Raw genomic sequence first — 22,438 nt, forward strand, 5'->3', positions numbered from 1 at the left:
TTCCACTTTTAAGAAAAACAAATGTGAGCACCTCTTTGATTAGTGTGGTCCACCATTATTTTTCCTTTCTATCTAATAAAGGAATTATTTTCCTTTAACCTTCTTTTGTTCCTAACATACTTAAAGAATGTTTTGCTATTTACTGTGTCCTTTGCTGGTTGCATCTTATCTTTTCAATTGACCTTTCTGCTTTTAATATGTACCAGTTTTCAGTGTACTTAGTTATCTGTCCTTGGATTTACATTTTATTCATCCCACTTGGGATCAATTTCCAGAGTAAGTCATTGTGTTGCTTGTTGATGAGGATTCCGGTCTAAATTCTTTCTCTGTTTCTTTCTGTTTTGTGTATTCTGCATTTTTTTTTTTCTTTCGTGTACATGTTCATGTATTGAAATGGCTACAGCTCATCATTGTCATTTCATTTAGGCATGTCTAGCTCTCCAGGCCCACTTTGTTCCTTATGCTGTCTTGTACTGGGGCTTATTTTAAGGTGGCCTCTGAGTTATACGAACTTTACTTAAAATTGTTTTCCCTATTGCATATATTTCTCTCCTTCCCAGTTTGGAAATCCTGATTTCTTATCAGTTGATAGATGTTTTATTTTCTCAAATCTATAGCTAACTCTTACCCCCCAGATCAGTTGTACTGGTTTATTGATTAACCAGGTGCTAATAACTGGGAGGGAGGATAAATATTGCTATATAAACATTTTTTATGTTTGAATGTAATATATAGCTTTCTTTGTACCATCTGACACATTCCCAAAAAGTTCTCATTTGAGGTTTTATTCCTTTAAAGTTTTCTGGCTAAATAAATTGTTGAGGTAGTGGGAGTTTATACAATGATGAGACTTCACCACCTCAGGTAAGGGGTACGCTATGCAAGCTCTGAGTTACTTTATGAATTATCATATCAAAAGCAAATCAAACTGGTGTCATGGTAAGCCAAAGAGTCATTCCTGGGCTTCTCTAGGTAGACTGAGCAGCAATGTGTTTCCTTTGAAGATCTAAGCAACTTGTAGCACTTCACAGAGAAAAGATCTGAGCCCTATTATTTTATAACTCCCATTAGCTAGAGCTGGTGGGAGTAGGAACAGTACTAACAGCTACCTTGCCAAATAAACCTTACCACTTCTGAAAACTACAAGTTATCACCAGTGGAAATTTAAAAACGAAGGATTTTATCTATAACATTTAATTTTATGAAATACTTAAATACAGATATTTCAAACACACACGACATCAATTTACCAAGAAAGTAAATAAAACTTGGCTAGTTGGACAGGAACTTGGTATATGCAAGATATCTGCTAAATAAGATTTTTTATATCTACATGTGTGTTACAACCAAACTTGTTTAAATCTAGGTTAGCCCCTCTTCCCCGAGGGGACGCTTTCCCTTCTTGGTCCAATAAACTGAATCAGTTTCTGTTCCTAGAATAGCATTACATTTTGTAACCTCATGTAGAAAGAACACAGTGAGCTAGAACTAGCTGTTTTAAAAAACATTTCTGAAGATAATCATGAAGCCTTTAAGCTTAGACCATATTTAAAATGAGTTTAAGACTGTGTATGCGATTCATATTTATAGGAGATAAATCTGAACTCTGTCTCCAGATTCCAAATTGTATTTTGACATGTTAAATATCACCTTTTCATTCAGTACTATAAATTGCAGTGCTGGATTAGTTTTTGGAATATGCATTATCTGTGCTCTCCTTTACTATGTTTGTCAGCTGCTCCCTTGAGGAGGGGGAAGTGGAGAGCTTGGAGTCAATACCCTGGATTCCAACAGTGATGTCATGGGAGGCAAAACTTGAAACTTGGACATATGCATGAAGGCCATGATTAACTGGAATTCCAAGGGAAATAAGATGTTGTAATAAAAATAAATTTTCTGGTAACTGAGGGCTAACCGATCTCCTCTCCACCCCTTATTTAAAACCTCAGTTGTTGAAAAGCTAAAATGTCTGAATATTCTTTCTAGCCTTATTTCAGTAAGTTTTGAAATTTATTATGAAACCTTATTTTGCCAAGGACTGTATGGGACTTGGAGGGTGTCCTCCTTAATTTCCCTATACATGTTTTGTCATCCTAGCTAACTATGAGCTTTATTTCACTCACTTATTATGTACTAAGTATTTTTCTCTGTTAACCCCTTTAGACAGTGAGCTTTTTGGGGTAAGGACTATGTCTCTTTTTTGTCTTTATTTTTAAATTAAGTTTATTGGGGTGACATTGGCTAATAAAATTTATATATTAGGGCCATGTCTCCCTTATTCAAAGTTGTATCTCCACCATATAGCACAATGCTTGGGACATAGAAGATGTTGTTAGATGGATCCTCTGAGAAGCAGATGCCAATGAGGCACTGGATGTGCGAGAGATTTATTCGGGAAAACACTTGTGACGGCAAATGAGCAGGGAGCTGAAGGGTGCTGGTAGAGCCATCAGACTGTGGTGTAGGTCTGACCCTTGTGGAGGAGAGAGGGCAAGAAGGAAGTTTGAACAGGAAGAATCTTAGACTGCAATGCAGTTTTCAGAAAATGTTGTCAGGTCAACTGGCAGCCCTAAAGCCAAAATCCCTGTCAGCAAAGCTGTGCATCTCACAGGATGGAACATGTTTCTCATGCTCAGTCATTGGCTTGGAGCAGCCCCTAGCAATTGTGGCCCAGGCACAACATGGCGGTGAATTCAGAGTGCTGCAGCTGGAACCATTAGTCAGTTACATTCCCTACCGTAGGGGGTCTGAGATGCATATTTCCAGGGCCAGAAGAGAATTCAACAAATGCTTTCTGAAGGGAGAGTTTGAGTAAATCAGGAGTTTCAGAAAAGGAAGGAGATTGGACTTAATATTCATTGAGCCCTAATAGTTGCTAGTATGGGTGGAGGATATAAAATCATGGGACCCTCCATCACTTCCCTAGTATCTTCTCAAACATTGCCTTATGAAAGAAGCCTTCCCTGACTACCCTATATAAATAGAATCACCCCACAGCTGCTGAATTCCCTATATTCCTTGCTTTGTTTTTTAAACATGAAAAAATCAGCAGCTTCATTGAGGTGTAGTCAATGTACAATAAACTGCACACATTTTAAGAGTACATTTTGATAATTTTGACATATGTAGACAGCCATGAAACAATCACCACACTCAAAATCATGAACATATCCATCATTCCCCCAAATTTCCTCACTCCCACTCCTCCCTGCCTTCCACCTCCCAACAATCACTGAACTGCTCTCTGTTACTATAGATTAATTTTTGTTTTATAGAATTTTATATAAATGGAACCATAAGGTATATAATTTTTAAAATTTGGTGTCTTCCCCTTAGTGTAATGTTTTTGAAATCAATCCATGTGGTAGCATATATCAATAGTTTATTCCTTTTCATGGTGGAGTAAAATGCCATATATATACCACAGTTTGTTTTCCCTTCCATACTCAGTTTTATTTTTTGCTATAGTACTTATCACTATAACTTGTTGTCTCCCAGAATATAAGTTCCCTGAGGGCAGGGGCTTTGTATACTGCTATAGCCACAGTTCTTGACACATCATAGGTGCTCAATAAATATTTGATGAATAACTCTTATTTGCACTCATGACTTCAATTTTCACTCATATGCTGGTGACTTCCATTGATTCAGAAATGTGTTGAGTCACCAGTGAAGAGTTGAGGATGACAAAGGTTTCTATCACGTGGAAACTTGATGGATGGTGATTATTAACTATGATAACAGAACACAGAGGATGGAACTTTGTGTGTGTATATATGAGAAATATTGGGTTCAGTTTTGGGCATGCTAAATTCTAGATTCCCATAATGTAGTTGAAAAGGTGGGATTTTGGAGCTTTAGAAAAGAGGTCAGGGCTGGATTAGGAAGTTCAGCTATCACATGGGTTTAGATAAGATCATCTAGAAGGGAGATATGTAGAATGAGGGAGAGGGTCAGTGACATTTATGTGATAGGTGTGAATAGAGGAAGCAAGAAAAGACAGATGAGAATGGACAAAGCAGTAGGCGTGTGTGGTGGGGGTGGTGATTAGGATCAATAAAACAAGGGAGAAAGAGAGTGTTTTAAGTAGAGACCGGTGAACTGTGAAGGATATTGTAAAAAGTTACATTGGATGAAGACGTTCTTATTCCCTAATTTTGGAATAAGGAGTTCATTCATTTGGCAAATCTTTATGGAAATGCAAAAATAAAAGACATTCTGCATCATAAAGGAGGTAACAATGAAGTAGCTCAGGAATAAGAGCTAGGCATTTGTGATAGAACTAGAATGTTGGAATTGTAGGAGATTTTGGTGATTGCCTGAATGTTAATAGTGTCTTCTGGGTGTTTCCTCTGTAAATCTTTCCTCAGACCTTTAGTTAAAATAATAACAGCAACAAAGCTTTGATACAATATTGATATATTAATTTATCCCACAAAAAGCAACATTGGGTTGACCATACATACATTTCATTAGGAAATCATAAGTGGAATTTTGGAAATGCCTTCTTGGTTGTGTTCTCATTCGTGCATTATAACCAGGAAAAATAAATTGTAGGAGTGTAGATTAATCTTTAAACAGACAAATTAAATATCAGTGTTCAATGACGTATACTTGGTGCTATAAATTAGTTTATGCAGAATTTATGAGTCACATCTAGGCAATTAATTCTAATAGTTATTCAAAAGAATCAATTGTAAGGATAATTGGTAGAAAGTAGGGAATTCATTAAGATAAACACTAATTTTGAATAATCAAGATTTTACTGTATTTTAAAAGAAATGCATTGTTTTGCCCTCTTTCCCTCTTTTCTCTCTGTGTGTGCACACATGTGTGTGCATTTGTGTGATATTCTGCTTACTGAAACGTGGAAAAACTTGTTTGTTTCAGGGTCAGATCTGCAAGTATGTCTTCCCAAGGGTCCAACATGCTGCTCAAGAAAGATGGAAGAAAAGTACCAACTAACAGCACGATTGAACATGGAACAACTGCTTCAGTCTTCAAGTATGGAGCTCAAGTTCTTAATTATTCAGAATGCTGCAGTTTTCCAAGGTGAGTTCTGGGGATCATTTCAGATGTGGTACTCAGTGGTATCATTATGTGGGCACTGGGCTTTCAAAAGCTAAGTATAATTTATAAATTACCATTATAGCATTAATACTCGATATAAAAACCTCCCAGTCAGAAATTGTGTTTAAGGAAAAACACAGTTTTTAAAAAGAAACTTCATTCCAACTTTGGAAAGGTGGGTATTGTCAAAAAACCATTGTCCAAAAACGTACTGTTTACTTGTATGTAAAAAGTTGTAAATCTCTGCAGGAAGAGTAAATGATATTTTCTCTCAACTAGTCTGTAAGACTTACTTAAAAAACAACAACAACAAAATTACTTAAATTCTAGTTTTCTCCAGGAGTGAGTTAGATACTTCTGGAATGTGTACAAACTCCTTCTGACCACTGGGACCATTTCCATTTAAGGAGAAACTGGTTTGATGACCCTAAATTTTTTCATTTGTGTGAATGGTTTTCACTTCTCTCTTTGTGAGTCTCAGTTCTTACTAAACTTGTGTATGACTGTAAAAGAAGCTGTTGTGGCATTGCCAGATGTGTAGGAAATTGCATTTCTCCTTGCTAATTTGTAGGACCGTCATGGCAGGAATAGGGAGTACTTCCATTGGTTCAAAGACCCAGCTAGGGATAGTGATGATAGTGGTGACAGTAGTGGTAATAACAAGCATTATGGGCTAGGAATCTTCTAAGTGCTTTACATATATTAATTCATTTAACTTTCACAATAACCATATGATGTATGTATTATTATTATTCCAAGGCACAGAATGGTTAAGTAACTTGCTCAAGATCAAGCAACTAGTAAAGGGCGAAAGCAGGATTTACACCCAGACAACCTGCCTCTATACTTTTAACAACCTCAATATGCTGCCTCCTGTGAGGGAAAATTGATTATGGATATTGGGACTTCCTTTTATCTTTTCTTAAGCAGATGGAATCAGCTGTCTTTTTCTTGCCCTACAAAGAGAGAATTGGGATCATATTGAAAAATGACACTTTTGACTATTTGACATTCCATATCTTGAGAGTTATGACATCTTTATTATTATTAAACTCTTTGAATTATAAGGTGGGTTGATTATAGCTTATTTTGTGTATTATTTGAATTAGCTTATAAAATTATTCAAGTTAACTAATAAAGCAGACATTCACAACCTTTTCTTGGGTCAAAGCTTCAGGGGATGTTGAGTTGATTATATGAAGTACAATATATAAGCTTGACATATTTGTTAACCTATTTATGCAGCCAGACTCTTGTGATGACTTTGTTGAGACTAACAATTTGGTAATAGAATGAGTAATTTAAACTGATTTAAAAAATACATGTACCATTCATGTACTTCTTAGATTGGCTGTGGAACTGATGTGTTGCTGAAAGCGGGGTGATAAGAAGTGATGTGACCTGAGAATTGGGTTGAAGAAGAGAGCTGATTCTTACTCTTTAGGGTGTCAAGGTGCTTTCTCAGAATGGAATATTTGTGATTTGTTTCATTCGCAGAATAACTGGGCCCTTAGCTTTTATCTTACTACTATTGCCTTCCTAGAGGGGTGTGGTAGAGTGCGCATTGGTATTCTAGCATGCACAGTAGCTGACATGATTGGCCATCTGAAGGCCTTGGGTGTCAGCATCTCTGTCCAGTCCTGCATTTTGAATATTGTGTTTTGTAGGCCTGGAACAGCATAAGACTAGGAGAGAAAGGAAGTTCTGACAAGATTTTGATTGGATTAGCTTCCAGATATGGCTGCTATAGCACGGAGGTTGAACACTAGTCATGTACACAGATGGTGGAGAATGGGGGCACACCACCTGCTAGGTGGGTCTTTCTGTCTCTTTCACACACACACACAAATATATATGGACAGGCAGAAGGGTAACCCTAGCAAAGGAACATGGAGACAACTAAATGATGTCTGAACTCATTGCTGGTATCTTCTACCTTGTCACTATACTACATACTTGTTCTTTATCTTGTTTCATTCTCTTTTCCTGCTTCACTTTTAGAAAAAAACAATAAGGAACTCCATAGGAAAAAAATAGGTCCTGGTCCCAGACCTCAAGATAGTTATGCCATGTTTGTAGAGATATTGCCCCCAAATCTTTTCTATGATAAACTTCTGGGGAGACAAGACTATAATCAGAGACTGTGACAAGATGGTTAATTGGGGGGGACAGTTGTTTTTTTCCCTAAAATACATTTTGTCCCCAAGATTCGGGTAGATTAAATTATTGAGCAAATCGCTCCAATACTTCATTCATATGAAATTTGATATGAGCTATTTTCTCTGCCACATGAAGTTGAAGAAAGCTTATCCTGATCTTGGCCTAGATCCACAATCTCTTTAGGATTCCACTTTGGGGATATTTAAGCAGTGAGTGCTTTCTGCAAATATGTGCACAGTTTCACGAGCAATCTTTATTGCCTTGATTTGGATTTTATGTCTTCGTTTTCAGGAATCCTTTGCCCTCATAAATGAGCCCGGGGCCCTTTGCTATGGTGGTTGGAGTGCTGTATTGCTAATGTTGTTTTGATAATGATTGAAGCATTAAAAAAAATTGCACTTTATTTTCAATCTTTGCATTGCCTCGTTTCCTAAATTTAATTTACTTAGATGTGCTTAGTAAAATGGGGCAGCACAATCGTTTTTTGTTTCTGCTTAATTAATTCTTTTTGAAAAACTCTACTGAAAGTAGGTTTTCTTTTCCCTCTTTTCTCCCCTACCTAATAATAATTATGATGATGATGATGATAATAGTGACAATTTATAATGTGCCTACTATATGATGCTTACTTTTACATAATTACCTGATTTAGCTTTTCCTGCAATCCTATGAGGTTCATACTATAATTATCTCCATTTTACAGATGAGGAAACTCATTGATGCCACAGATTTTTTTTCAAACCATTGTGTGACAGTATTTTCCTTGTTCTTAGTGTGCTCAAAGTAAAACAAAATTAAGAAGTTGTAGAATTTGTGGTCCTTGAGAAGAAAAATGGGACTGAAATCTGAATTTTTCATCACATCTTCACCAGGTCTATACCTTCAAGCCTTCAGTTGTACTTTCTTGGTAGAATTTCATGACAACTTTTAACCTTGTACTATCAGGAAATAATAGGGGAGTATGTTCAGGATTTTTCTATTTGTTGAATGAATCTCTTCCCCAAAGTGCTGCTGACTTTGAGTAATAACAGTCTTTGGAATGCAGTAACACTTTGCTTTCCTGAAAGTTGCCATGCCACACCTTGAACTCTCTTCATGAGAGAGGAGAAATAGTGGTTAAATATAAAATGTCTCTGTGTACCTAAACACCATGGAGCTCCTGTTTATGTAGTTGACTCATCTGAGAGCTCCTTGGGATGTTGTTCAGAGCCTACAACTTTTCTAAATTTATGTACAGTCTTTATAAGCTTGATTTTCTGGTTTTCTAGCCAGCGGTAAATAAGCAGTTAAATAGAAGGGTTGTAGAAGACTGCCAGAGGGAGGTATATGTGAATAGCAAGAGGTTATGAGTGGCAGTAAGGGTGGAGGACATAAAAGTGGAATGTGGAAATTAGGGGCTTTTAGTAGAGGGATGTATCCCTACATGCCTCAGTAGTTCCTGTATTACAGTAGGTCCAACAACTGATGTTCATAGTGATGTTACTGAATCAATAAGGAAAAATAAAAATATTTTGATTGTTTTTTTCTTAATCTTTCCATTTTAAATGGCTAAAAATACTTTTTGTTGATTAACAGCAATAGAAGAAACACTGGACTTGAAGTCAGAAAATCTAAGTTCTAATTTTCGTTCTGTATTTATGAACTTTATGACTTCGGGTGGTTATTTAGACTCAGCCTCAGTTTTCTTATCTGCAAAATGGGGATAATAATTACAGTCCTGCTTACCTCACAGAGTAGAGATAATGTATGTGAAAGTGTCTTGAAAACTATAAAGCACAATACGCATGTGTTGTTGTCTAGGTAGCTCATTCACATGGACTGCTTTACCGTAGTGGTGCCAGATAAATGAGGCATTACTGTCACAGGCATTACCCCAGACAAAGCTGGAGTTCATGATGTAATTTCAACAACTCTCGCCACATACAGATGCTATTCAAACAGTGCACAGGTGGGAGGGCACTTAGGCAAAGAATCCTTTGAAAAAGGGGTTTATATTGGGCATTCTTAGATGTGAAGCTGTGCTGTTTGAAATGTCAACAGCACCAGGAGCAATCCTTTCTCGGCTCCTGAAGCTGCTCTTCTGGCACCTATTTAGTATATTTGACATACAAACAAGGGGTTACATAAGGAAGGAGTTGTTGTGCTCAGGTCATGTTTTAATTGCATTTTCTGGTTTATGGTAGAGAGAAGGAAAAAAGGAGTCAAAGTTTAAGAGAGCTTCAGTTGATCTTCACTGAGTTAGAAGGTTTGCTTCTACCTGCTTTCTGTGGAGGAGATGAAAAAGACATCTTGGAATGCGAAGGGGGACAGTGTTTCTGTGTTTCTTCTGTTTCTCCCCTTCCTGTTTTTATTTTGTTCTTGTTTTTGTTTTGTTCTTGTTTGTTTATTTCTATCTGCTCTTGGCAGTTCTTGAACTTTTTTTCTGTTAGATTTCTGTCCCTCTTACCCTCCCTAAATAATACAGTATTCCTTCACTGATTGAGGGTATTATGTTCCAGATCCCCCCGCGAAGTAGGAACCTTACATTTATTCTACACTCTTAAACCTACGTAACTTTAACAACATATGTATACAGTACCAAAATCCCGCGATATAGCAAAAAATCCGCGATAAATAATTAAATATAATATTTTTAAAATCCCACAATACAGTGAGGCGGTGATAAGTGAACCGCGATATAGCGAGGGGCTACTGTGTTGACCTTGATTTAAACACCCTTTTTCATCAACTCAGAGCAATTTCTCCAGTCATTTCTGCTTGAAATAGCCGTTTGGGGACATTATTCAAGCAAAACTTTTTTTCTTCACAATTAATATGTGACTAAGTAATTGTCTGAATGTTGATAAACATGTTTTTGAGATTCAATCATTTGTTAATTTCGTTTTTTATAATTAGTGGGGTTTTTAAGTGAGTACCGAGCCACTTTTCTCCATTTCACAATTTTTTCCCCTTGACTAGTCTTGACAGTTCTCCTGCCCCTGCTCCAGCTCTGTGCAAGCTGAGGCCCACTGAGTCTCTGACTCAAACTGCTGGCCATTCTGTCCCAACTCTTTCTTCTTTAAAAATAACATATGGGAGAGAATAATTGCACTTAATAATCAGAACTTAATTCATTTACCAGGGTTGAAAATAATATCATTAAACTGAAAAGAAGAATTTTAGGAATGCAAACCATGACCATGAGTAAAGTTATATATCCTCAAAAATGTAAATTATTAATCAAACCACTCATCTGTATAGCAAAGCTCTAGTAATCCCATTATAAGAGGGTGAGTTTCTCATCAGAGCCCAGAATGTGCTGGCTTTAATTAGTGTATTTTTATGGCACTGACTCAAAGATATAGTTTTGTTACAAAGTTTTAAAAAATATGATTTTTAATTATTAGCGCTATTGGAAAAACAATTGGAAACTAGGTATTTAAAGTCATTTAAGTTTTTCCTGGCTGGGTAGTTCAGTTGGTTAGTGTGTTGTCCCCATACCCCAAGGTTCTGGGCCTGATCCCCAGTCAGAGCATATGTGCCAAGTAACCAATGAATGCACCAATAAGTGCAACAACAAACTCTTCTCCCCTGCCCCACAACTTTGGATTCAATTCAGTTTAAAAATTCTGTGGTTTTAGCAGAGCCAGAGGCTGGGGGAGTTGTAAACCATTCCTGTGCTCCCTATTGATTTGGAAAAGTCAGTCATTCGACTGAAAACTGTTTAGTGAAAAGGTTTTAGAAAAATGACTCAGTGTGCAGTGGAGACTGTTCTGGGGCCAACCTGAGGTGTGGAGATTATGCAGATTAACTCTTACCCCAGCTCATGCCTATTGATTCAATGGGGCTTAGAACTCACCCCCTCTAACTGCCATCATCACTGCCCACCTTCTCACTAGTGAGCCCCAGAAAACAAATTAAAGAACATTGTCCCTGCCCTCTAGAAGCTTCCAGGAAAAATACTGCTTGTACCTAGAGTGATTTCTCCCCACTCCTCCCCCTCTGGGATTTATTTTCTGAAAACATATGTTCCTCCTCTTCCTCCTCCTCTTTCTGCCTCACTGAGCTGCAGTACCTGATATCGGAGTAATGAAGCATATGTTTGAAACATTTGAATCCTCCTGTCAGTAGAGTGCAGGTAAAAACAATTTTCCTCTAAGCCGGAAGTGAGTGTAGAAACATAGAAATTAAAAACACCATTACTTCTACTGGCTGTGATATGCCTCTAGGGTCTAAGGCACACCTTTGTACTCTCCCTTTTCCTTCATCACATCTTTCAGTCACCAAGGCTTGCATCTTCCTTCATACTTCCTTTTTAAAAAATGTTTTTGATGAGAAAGAGAGAGACAGAGAGACAGAGAAATGATTTGTTGTTCCACTTATTCGTGCACTCATTGGTTGATGTATGTATGTGCCCTGACCGGGAATTGAACCCACACCTGCGGTGCATTGGGACAACACACTAATGAACTGAGCTATTTGGCCAGGACCTGCATCTTTTTTCTACATTCCATCTTGGAGTCCCCTTTATCACATGCTTACGCCTTTTAGCTCTGTCTCTGATTTTAGTTCCAGGCTCCGTCAGCTCACATCTATACTACTAGGAAAGGCAGAACTGGATTTCATGCCTTTTAACTCCTCCTTTGCTTCTCAGCTCAGCAGCGGAGTGTCATGTTTAAGAGGGCTGGGTATGAATGAGTCTAGGTGGAGATGGGCAGGAGATGTGGGGCTGGTGTGGAGAAGAGAAAGTTGAGAGCTTGGGGTGAGAATGAGAAACCTCCTCTCTGAACATGTACTAAGTCAGTGAGAGGTAAATATAAAAAATTCCTTTTCTAAAGTGGTTTACTTGTATTGTCTCATTTAAACCTCACAACAACCCTGTGAGTTTGGTACTGTTATTAGGCTCACCTTACTTATGAGGAAATGGAGGCTTGTCTAAAGTTGCACAGCTAGTAAATGGCAGACACAGGAATTGAACCCAGGAAGTACACGGCCAGAGCCTGTGCCCTTAGACACCATGTGTTATACAGCCTCTGTGTATGTCCTTTCCTGGTTATGGGCAATCTCCCTGATTCTGGCTTTCTTTCTTGCAAGGGAATTATATTGTATTTCATTAAAAAAAAATAAAAACACTTTCTGAGCAAATACCTAGCAAGTCTGAAGGCAGGTATTGTGGGGGATTCAAAGATAAAAGTTACCTCACGCCTACCTTCAAGTAGCTCATATTTCAGAAACCAAGACTTTTGTACATGAATAACTTGAGTACAAAGCATCCTAAGAGAAATGCTGTAAGAACAATTTTAGCAGTTTTCTACAGGGAGTAGGGGTAGATCCAGGTTTCATTGGGATTTAGAGGTTATATAGTTTGGAGGCTCTCTTTAAGAAAAATATGACACAATTAAAAATACAAAATGCCCGTGGCTCTTCTAGGAGGGGGATTACCAGTGCGGGTCCCTGTAGCTTAAGATTCATTAGCTTCACAGGAAAGCTGCCTCTGTGTGGGAACGTGGGATTGGAAAAGATTAATTCCCAACTAAAGGATAGGGGTTCTTGGAGGAGATCGCCTGTGTGTGTTCTCCACACAGATGTGACTCTGGACCAAAGAGAAGGGCAGGTGGAGTTAGGTAAATTAGTGCACATCTTTTTCTAAATTAAATTAAAATCTAAACATTATTAATTAATTGCCTACTAGATATGAGTCTTCCTGGACTCCCTGACTAGCCTTACTGCCTCTCACTCAGTCTTCCCTTTGAAAGGGCAAAGTGCCCAGGACAGAACAGACAAACGTAGTGTAAAGGGCATGTGCACTGGCTTTAGGCAGATTGAGTCTAAGTTCCAGCTCTCTACTTCCTTTCCTTGTAGCCAAGGGCAAGTCACTTTTCTCTGAGCCAGGAATTAAAGAGGAATAAATCAGATGAAGGCTGTGAAGACCTCAGCCCTGTGCTGGACTGTAGGAATCAAATGCACGGTAGCCATTGTTTCTCTTAGTTCCCTGTACATTTATAAGCATATGAAACATTTGAAATATAGTATCTTTGTAGTATTGAATGTCATATATCTGGGACACATACATTTAAAAATGTTTTTATGCTTTAATATAATTATAGTTAGTGTAAAATGTTCTAATATACCCACTCATAATCCCATCATTCAGAGACAATGGCTTGTAATATTTTTGTGTGTCTTCTTCCTTTCTCTCTGTGTGTGTGTGTGTGTGTGTGTGTGTGTTTAAAAAAAAGGGTATACAGTTTCTAAATGGTCCCCTAGTGGTATGAATGAGTTAATGTAGCCTCCAGATCTAACCAGCAATGGCAGACTGAGTTCACTGTTTCGCATTAGGAGAGGAAGGAGAACAAAAATGATGAAAGGAAATTAGGATATTTATTATGTTCTCCTCTTTTGGTTAAAGTTTTTAGCTTTTCTTCTGAACCTGATGAACTAAAATGTAAAAATTTGATTAGATCAGGTTCCACTGTGCTTCCTCTCCTGAGATATTGTGTGTTTTCTTTCTAGCACTTAGCACATTTGTAGTAATACTCGTATATGTGTGGTTATGTGATTAACATAGCTCTCCTTTACTAGAGAATCATCTCTATGAGGGTAGGGCTTATGTGTATTACTCCTCACCCCTCTATACCTGGGAGAGATGGTAGATAATCAGTAAATGTTTGAATGAACACAACATGTGCACATTAAATGAATAGTAGTAGTATCAGTAGAAACAGATTTCTAATTCTTTTAATTTCTTTTCAACATCTACAACTATGACCAGGTGGAAAAGAAGATACAAGCTGTTGCCTGCAGCACTTGTTTCTAGGTTTTAAAATCTACCCAGATGTAAGATCCTAAAAGTCTAGCTCGTGGGTTGATGCTTGCCCATTGAGATATAATGTCTTATGTTTCTCCAAGCCTCTGCTTCTGTTTCTGGCTTCACCACTCTCTCACTTGCTGGTTATCTTTTCTTCTAGCCTGATCTAGGCTCTTCAGAGAACACTGCGAATAAGGTTCAGTGCTATGGATTTAAACCTTGTGACCAAGAATCCTGAGAATGGTGACATCTGTCAGCTTTTCCAAATACACTCTTAGGTGTCATTGCTGATTACTATGAACACTTGAAATTAATAGAGCAAATTTTGTTTCAGTATATTATTTTTTAAAAATAAGTTTTAACTACACAATAAGTACCATGTATTTATTAGAGAAAATGAAAAAAACACAAAAACTAAGAAGTGGAAAATAAATGACCCATGTTTTATCTTCAGAGGCTAACTACTATTAACATTTTGATATATAACCTTATATACTTTTGTTCAGTATTATACATATATAGGAGTGTGTATTTTTTTTCAAAAGTTGGTTATACTTACTTTTTATGTAATATACTATAACCGTCTTTCCATATCAATAATATATATATATCTATAGTACAATGGAAGACAGTATTTAGAGGCCACCTAGTAACTTAGTCATGTGGTTGTCTCATATGTTATTAATTTAATGCTCTCTATTGTTAGACATTTAGATTACTTTTAGTAAGCCAAAGTAAAACAATAAACCATGTATCTAAATATTTATGCATATCCTTAATTATTTTCTCAGGATAAATTCCTGGAACTGAAATTACTGGGTCAAAGGCTATGCAGTTTTTAAGATTTCTCACACTTATTGCTTATTTGACTTCCATAAAGTTGTATCCATTTTCATTCGCATTAGCAATGTATGAATGTTTGTTTTCTTGACCATTTTCCATTTGCCATTTTACAATAACCCAAATTTGGGTAAAAACATACTAGTTCTTGGTTAGTAGGGATATTTGTTAGTTATTTGTTCTTTTTATTTTGTAATTTTCTCATTCATATTTCTTAATCATTTAAAAATTTTAGCTATTCATTGTTTCTTAATGAAAGACTCTTTTGTTATTGATTTTTAAGAGCTCTGTATTCAAGATGCTAACCATTTTATGTTATAAATTGCTTTTACTGATTTGTTAATTCAAGTTTTCATTTTTATGGGGGTTTAAAATAGCTTCAGTCAAATGTACCAATATTTTCCTTTTGCTTTAAATATACTCTTTGATTCTTTACTAATTGATGTTAGCCTTAGCATGAACCAAAGATGGGTCTGTCTTCTGTTCTGACACTAGGTGTGTGAAAAACGGTAAGTAATTTAAAGTGTCCAAGTTCGTTCCCTTATGTGCAAAATAACACCTGACCTGCCAACCTGCCAGTGCTTTTGAGGATCAAAAGAGGTAATGTATGTAAAATTCTTTGAAATGTTTAAAAGATTATTGTTGTTGTTATTTAGCTGTATTCTGACATTGACCCTAAGTCAGAATGAGTTCATTTTCACTGTACTGATATCAGCGTTGCTGGATTTCAGACCTTTCTGGTCATTTACTAGGCAGGGATCTTGATCTAGAAGTGTATTAGAGCCTGTGCTCTTGGAGTAGAAAGGTGCTTGAAAGGTGGTGAAATGTTGCCTGCCACCAGTCTTATTGCCTGGAGCATGGATTCTGGGCATCCTTCCCACCTTCCCAACTGGGAAAATGGGCTCCGGAACTATTCTTTGATGTAGTATGTGTGTTTACTTCCACATGCCCCAGTCATTGAAGGGGTAGCTAAAGAAACCCATTCAGTGAGGCCAAAGTGCCTGTTCCTGTCCAACAGAGTAGTAAGTAGGGGAAAACCCAAAGGCCTTCTGTCCACACTTCTATTCCTTGGGAATGTGAGAAACAGTACTCTTTCTAGCAATTAACATTTGAAACAGATACACTGACCCATCAGATAAATCAGTGGATTAACATTGTTTTGTGGTACACATTGTGGAAAGAGTTGTTTATTGGGAAAACCTTTTTTTATTGTAAAGTGACCAGAAGTCTCCCTCTCTAAAAGCCAGATTTAAAAAAATCAGAGAGGCAGGAAAAACAATTAAAGTATCTCATGCATCAAAGTAATCATTAGTGGGAAAACAAAGTATGTTCTTTCTGGCAAGCTCTGCCAGATGGTTGAGATGGCTTATAGTGGAAGAAGAGGCTTAAATGATACACATATTATTTCAAATATAACCTTGAGGGGTTTTGTTTTTGTTTTTGATGGGCAGAGAAGACTGTGTTGTGCTCGCTTAAGCCTTCACCTCTGGAAAGTTGTTGAGGTTAGACATTTGAACTTATCTGGGTCACTCACAAAGAAGAAGCAAGATTAACTTAAGTTTACTGAAAGTAAACATGCTAGATTTGATTAATCTCCATAATGGTAGTGATACCACTAGCTAGTGTTATCTCCATTTCACAGATATGGCAACTGGAGTTAGGCACCTTTAAACCCAAGGCCACACAATCAGTAAGTGGCAGCATTAAGTTTCTAACTTCAAAGTCATTACTCTTTTCGTTGAGCCACACTGTCACCCCTGGAGCTAGAAGATAAACATAAGCTTTAACAACTCATAAAATGATCATAGAGAGTTTTAAAAAATAGAAAGTGCTGTTAGGAATCTGTATGGTAATGGAGAAATAAAGAAAATACCCCAAGAATGGCCCCCAAATTTTATTTGGCAGGAGGCTTCAAATTCCATTGATGTGAAACAATTCTCTGTAGGGACATACTAGGGTGAGTTAACTGTACCCTGAGTATTCTATGGCAGCATGGTAAACTTTCCTATTGCCTCATAAAGAATAACTCACACACCCTTCAGAGTTCATTTTAGTACTTTTTAGCCTGACATCTAAAGGGGCTGCTACTCTGACAAACACAATCTGGCCAGATGTTATTATTTTGCACTACATTTAATTTCTTCCTGCCAAAGATTTAGACTTCTTTTCCTTGATAAAGATCAGGGGAAATTGTCTGGTATTTACAAAATCCCATCCAGGCGTATCTGTTACAATGTTCACTTAACAAAGTTTATTAGATTATTAGAGCTTTAAACCCTTGGGTCTTTCATTACTGAAATTAAAAAAAGAAAAACCCAAACATCTTCAACAAATTTAAGTGGCATAATTAGACCCTGGACTTGTCTTACAGGCATTTTAGAATTATGAAAATGATTTAAAGTGTATTTGCTTCCTGAGAAACTTGCCGAGTTTGACAGGGATGAAAGGAAAGTGGTTTTACTCCTTTGGTCTCCTGAGTTAATGGGGAAAGTGATATCTGGAACTGAAATAAATTTGCTATAGTTGTGTGGCAAAATTACTCCCATAAGTAGTTAGCCATACCACACAGGGCCTCTCTTTCTTGGCCCAGTTAATATGGACACTACAGTGTTAGAGAAATATGTGGGTCTGTCACTTACTTGCTCATAAAATCTGCTTAAACACTGAACTAGACTCCTTAATCTCTTAAGTTCTTTGATTATACCTCCTATACTAGACATGTGAAGACAGTAATAAAAATAGTATTTTTGAGGTATAAGAAGTTACAGTTTGCATACATCCTAGCTTTCCTCAGGGAATTTCAATGTGCTTTGTGTGTAGTGATTATATTTTCAAGCACTTCCAAGTTGCAAGTTGGTGGCACTTTCGTTATTTTCTCTATTGTGTGAGTGTAGGCATGGGAGTGTTGACCTGGTGACCCGAATTAGTCAAAATAGGGAGCCAGTAACTATCTGGAACTTTAATTATATGATGTATATAGGAGAGAGAAGCTAGACAAAAGCAATCTAAATTTGTTTGGGGGAGTGGGGTGGAGTGGTACTAATTCAGGCATCAAGATTTTGGAACATCAAAGTTTGCATCAGAAAGAGGACTGCTTAAGAACATTGAATGAAGTGTTCATTACATATGCCAACCTGACAATTTTCTTCTATTGTATATTTACTGGCCTCAAACTAGGTTTTTTACCACATCATTAAAGCCCAGTTCTTTACAGACTATGTTAGAAATGTTTCATAATTAAGCATGACTGTAGTTGGGCTTTTTCTTCTTATTTTGAAGGCAGTCAGAAGCCCTTTATGTGAAAACTGTAATAGTACAAACATATGTTTGTACATTAAACATACAGGCAATAAATGCTGAAATGGCAGAAGAGAACTCAAGGCAGGAGGTAAATATTTTGCAAAAATTAATGATCTAGAGTGAACTATAATAACAATGGCTCTGTTAATTTTAATATTGTAATAATTTGACTTTGACTGAAGTTTACGTTCATCTCATTTATGAGGAAAGAATATGCTAAACAAATTAATAGTGTATATAAGACTTGCAGGAAGTCATGTTTAACTTGCTTGAAGGACTTGAGGAAGCCCATTAATTGGGGCTGCTAATTACAATTAACTTTGCTTATTAAAGCAAACCTGATAGAACCTTTACTTGGAAACACTTTATTAGCAGTCAGTTTGAGTTACTCTAGGCATGGAAAAATAATAAAAGGTAGTGTAGTGTTTAAGAGATTCTGGATTAAATTGACTTGAGCTTGAATTTTGTTACCTACGGAAGTCCACATAACCTCTCTAAGCCTCAATATCCTCATCTTTAAAACACGGACAATAAATAACAGGACTTAACCATACAAGGTTGTTGTGAGAAGTCAATTATATGATGCATGTAAAACTTAATGTAGACGGGTGCCTAGTATACAGGAAGTACTCAATAAATGTTAGCTGGTGTTTGTTATTCTTAGAAAGTAGTTGTAAACCACACTTCACTAATTTACACTATCCTTTCCTTCATCAATTCAGATTGGTGTATATGTTCTAGGAAAGCATCCTATTTGTTGATCTAGCCGTTCCTGAATTTGAATGAGAGGCCATCTGGGGACAGTAACTTAATAAGTTGGTTTACCAATTCTATACACAAGAAAAGGGTTGATTATCAGGTTCAAAGTCTTTTCCATTTCTTAAGAGGGAATTCTAATTGAATGGATTTTCTTGTAAGCTTAGTTGACCATGAATTGATGTTGTGAAGTTATTTTATTAGAGTCTGAAAAATACCAAGAGTTTATGTGTCTGAATATTATTCTTTTTTCTGCCATCCTGCTGACACTTTACTACAGAAAAATAGATGTTAGTTTGGGAACAGAAAATAGTAAATACTGGTAAATATAAAGCAGAATATGAACATCACCCAGAATCCTAACACCCCAAAATGATTATGGTCAACATATGCTTTCTGATTTTTACTCTGCATATATCCAAACACATATATGTAGATTTTCTAACAAAAATGGAATCATACTGCACATATTAAAAGCAGTGCTCGTGATAAAAGAGAAAACGTGCATACTTTCTTCAGTTATTTTCAGGTGTGTCTTAAAATAGGGTATTAATTTGTAAAAAATAGGGTATTAATTTGTAATTATGAGATGGACATGAACTTGAAGGACTGCATATAATTTTACATCTGAGAGTCCTCAGCTCTGATTCTGTTGAGACCAATACAAATTCAGCACAGAGAATATGGCTTCAATTATCTTTATGGGTCTGTTGTAATTCAAAATTGGTGTCTGTGAGAGAGAGAGAGAGAGAGAGAGAGAGAGAGAGAGAGAGAGAGAGAGAGAGTGAGTGAGTGGGAGAGGGAGGGAGAGAGAACATGCTTGTGTACGTGTATGTGTATGCTGGGTAGAGATTTTTCCCTGTTGTGTGATTTAGTAACAAGAGCATTGGACTGGGAGTACGGAGATAGGGCTTGTATCTTGACTCCATCATGGCTCACTGGATGACCTGAGGCAATTTCTTTTCTCTGGCTTTAGTTTTCTCATATAAAATGTGAGGTTAGACCAGATAGTTTCTCCAGCCATTTACAGCTCAAAGAGTCTGAGGGGTTTTTTTTTGTTGTTGTTTGTTTATTTTGTTTTTAAAGTCAAACTTGCTTGTTTGCCTGGAAGAACCCTAGGCTCTGTGGATATCTTCCTAAAGGGAGGAGGGGTAATGAATCTCAACAGTTTCTTTGGCGCCAGATAGACCAAAGGCTGTAATTTTTAACCTATCAGGCATTTGACTTTTGAAAATATTAAATCCTCCTTTAGGAATAAATTTGGAAGCTCCAGGTTATTTATTGTTCTTTACACTTTTCATTCATAACTGTCAGCGTCAAATGCTCTGTCGACATAACTACATCAATGATGTTAGCGTTAATCAGTTTGGTGGCTGCTAAGTCACAAATATGTCAAATACCCAATCATAATGCCGGAGTCCTCTAAAGTCTGACTGAATTATTTATTTTGTTAAGATGAAAATGTCTAGGCTTTATTGGGTTTTCTTTGAAGAACTTGATTCAACTTGAAGTCTAGAAGATGAAAGATCAGTGATTGTCCCTCAGATTTTTATTCTGTCTTCCTTCAAGGCTTTTCATTTTTTAACAAGCCGTTGTTAGCACTTTTAAGTTAAGGTGAGAGAACTGTGATATTTTTTATCCTAGGGGTTTAAGCATGTGTGAAAAACTTTTACCTTTGATTTCTTGTCCTGTTTCTGTCATGTGGAAGCTGTGTGACCTTGAACTAACCACTTAACCTGCCTGAGCCTCATTTTCTTCATCTATAAAATGGGGATAATGCTTATCTTGCCTAAATCTCAAATTATAATGAGACCCAAATATGATAATGCTTTAATTGTCATAAAAATGTGAGGTTTTGCTTTGGCTGGTGTGGCTTAGTGGGTTGAGCTCTGGTCCGTGAACCAAAAGGTCACCAGTTTGATTCCGGTCAGGGCACATGCCTGGGTTGCAGGCCAGGTCCCCAGTTGGGGGCGTTTGAGAGGCAACCTATCAATGTTTCTCTCTTTCTCTTTCTCCCTCCCTTCTCCTCTCTCTAAAAGTAACTAAATAAAATTAAAAAAATAAAGCCATATTTTTAAAAAAATTTTATTTATTTTTTAGAGAGAAGGGAAGGGAGGGAGAAGAGGGAGAGAAATACTGATATGCTAGAGAAACATCAATCAACCCATTGGTTGTCTCTCCCACACCCCTAGCTGGGGACCTGGTCCATAACCCAGGCATGCACCCTGATCAGGAATCAAACTGACAGCCCTTTGGTTCACAGGTCAGCACTCAATCCACTGAGCCACACCAGCCAAGGCTGTTTGTGGAACTTTATTTAATTTATCTAAACTTTGGGTTTCTTATCTATAAAATGGAGCTACTACATTACATGTCCAGTCTATATTAATTATGAGAATATGAGGATGCATATATAAAATTACATATTAAAGTAAACAGCACTAGAAACACAAATATTTAAGGGGCTATTTCCACATAGGGTTGTTATGTGTAACATCTTAATGGAATTTGGGGAAATTAACTTTCCTGAAGTGTAATTTCTTTGTCCAAAGATGTCACTAGACTAACACTTTGGTCCTTAACTCGGGTCCACAGATGCATTGCACTGGGTCCTCATAACTCCTGAAATTGTGTGTGAAATATTTTGCATATGTGCCTTTTTTTTCTGGAGAGGAAACACATAGCTTAAATTAGATTTGTAAAGGGGTCTATGCCCCGCAAACAGTAAGAACCACAAGGCTAGCTAATCTCTAAAACTGCATTCAGCTTTAATATGATTCTATGAAGAATTCTAGTTTGAACAAATAGATTCAAATTTATGATTATTTAATGGACTCAAATAAGTAGTCTCAGTTATTTTAATAGCACTGAAATCGGGATTCCCAGATTTAATAATATTCATTTGAGTACTGATTGTTGGCATATTCTTCTACCAGTCAGATGCCTACTTAAGGAAAGAACTGTTATTTTGGATGTTCCCTCCCAACCATATCCTTTCTCAAATGTAGTTATTATGTCCTGACCTATGCTGCTTTTAATAAGGGCTGGGTTTTGTTCTGCAGAATTAAAAGCTTTGTTTGTATGCTTGTAATTGAGTGCAATAAATAGCCTTTAAAGAAATTAAATAGCAATAGCAAACTTACATCTCAGTAGAGGCATTAGAGGAGTTGCACCATTTTGAAGCCCAGCTGTGTTTGTTCTGATCATAATGAAGCTACTGTATACAATTTAGTATTTAGTTCTCTTGGGAAATGATGCAGTTAAAATCCCAACATCTGTAGACATAATATGGTTGATTCACTTAGTTATATACAATGAGATTTCTATCTTAATGAAGAGAGGTAGGAGTAAAACTATCAGATTAAGGAGTATGGGCAATTTTTCCAGTGGGTAAAAGAAAGTATGATCTTCCCGCCTGCTTTAGAATCCTATCTGCTGTTGACACTGGGAGAAGAAGACTGCTGACAATATGGGTGACCTCACCTTAATTTGAGGGGAGGGGAGCATCTGCCAATCAATCACTTA

At 36.9% G+C, this 22,438-nt stretch overlaps 1 protein-coding gene across 1 annotated transcript in view; it reads left to right on the forward strand.

Annotated features, from left to right (window-relative positions):
* The window catches only part of GPC3 (glypican 3), a 408,165-nt gene that overhangs the window by 27,319 nt on the left and 358,408 nt on the right, over window positions 1-22,438 (forward strand). The window contains exon 2 of the mRNA XM_090263980.1: window positions 4,891-5,052. Coding sequence (XP_090120106.1) covers window positions 4,891-5,052 — 162 coding nt within the window. The remainder of the gene's footprint in view (window positions 1-4,890; window positions 5,053-22,438) is intronic.

Source organism: Furipterus horrens, unplaced genomic scaffold (genome assembly GCF_987537825.1).
Source record: "Furipterus horrens unplaced genomic scaffold, mFurHor1.1.pri manual_scaffold_17, whole genome shotgun sequence".
In the NCBI taxonomy this organism is placed as follows: Eukaryota; Metazoa; Chordata; class Mammalia; order Chiroptera; family Furipteridae; genus Furipterus; species Furipterus horrens.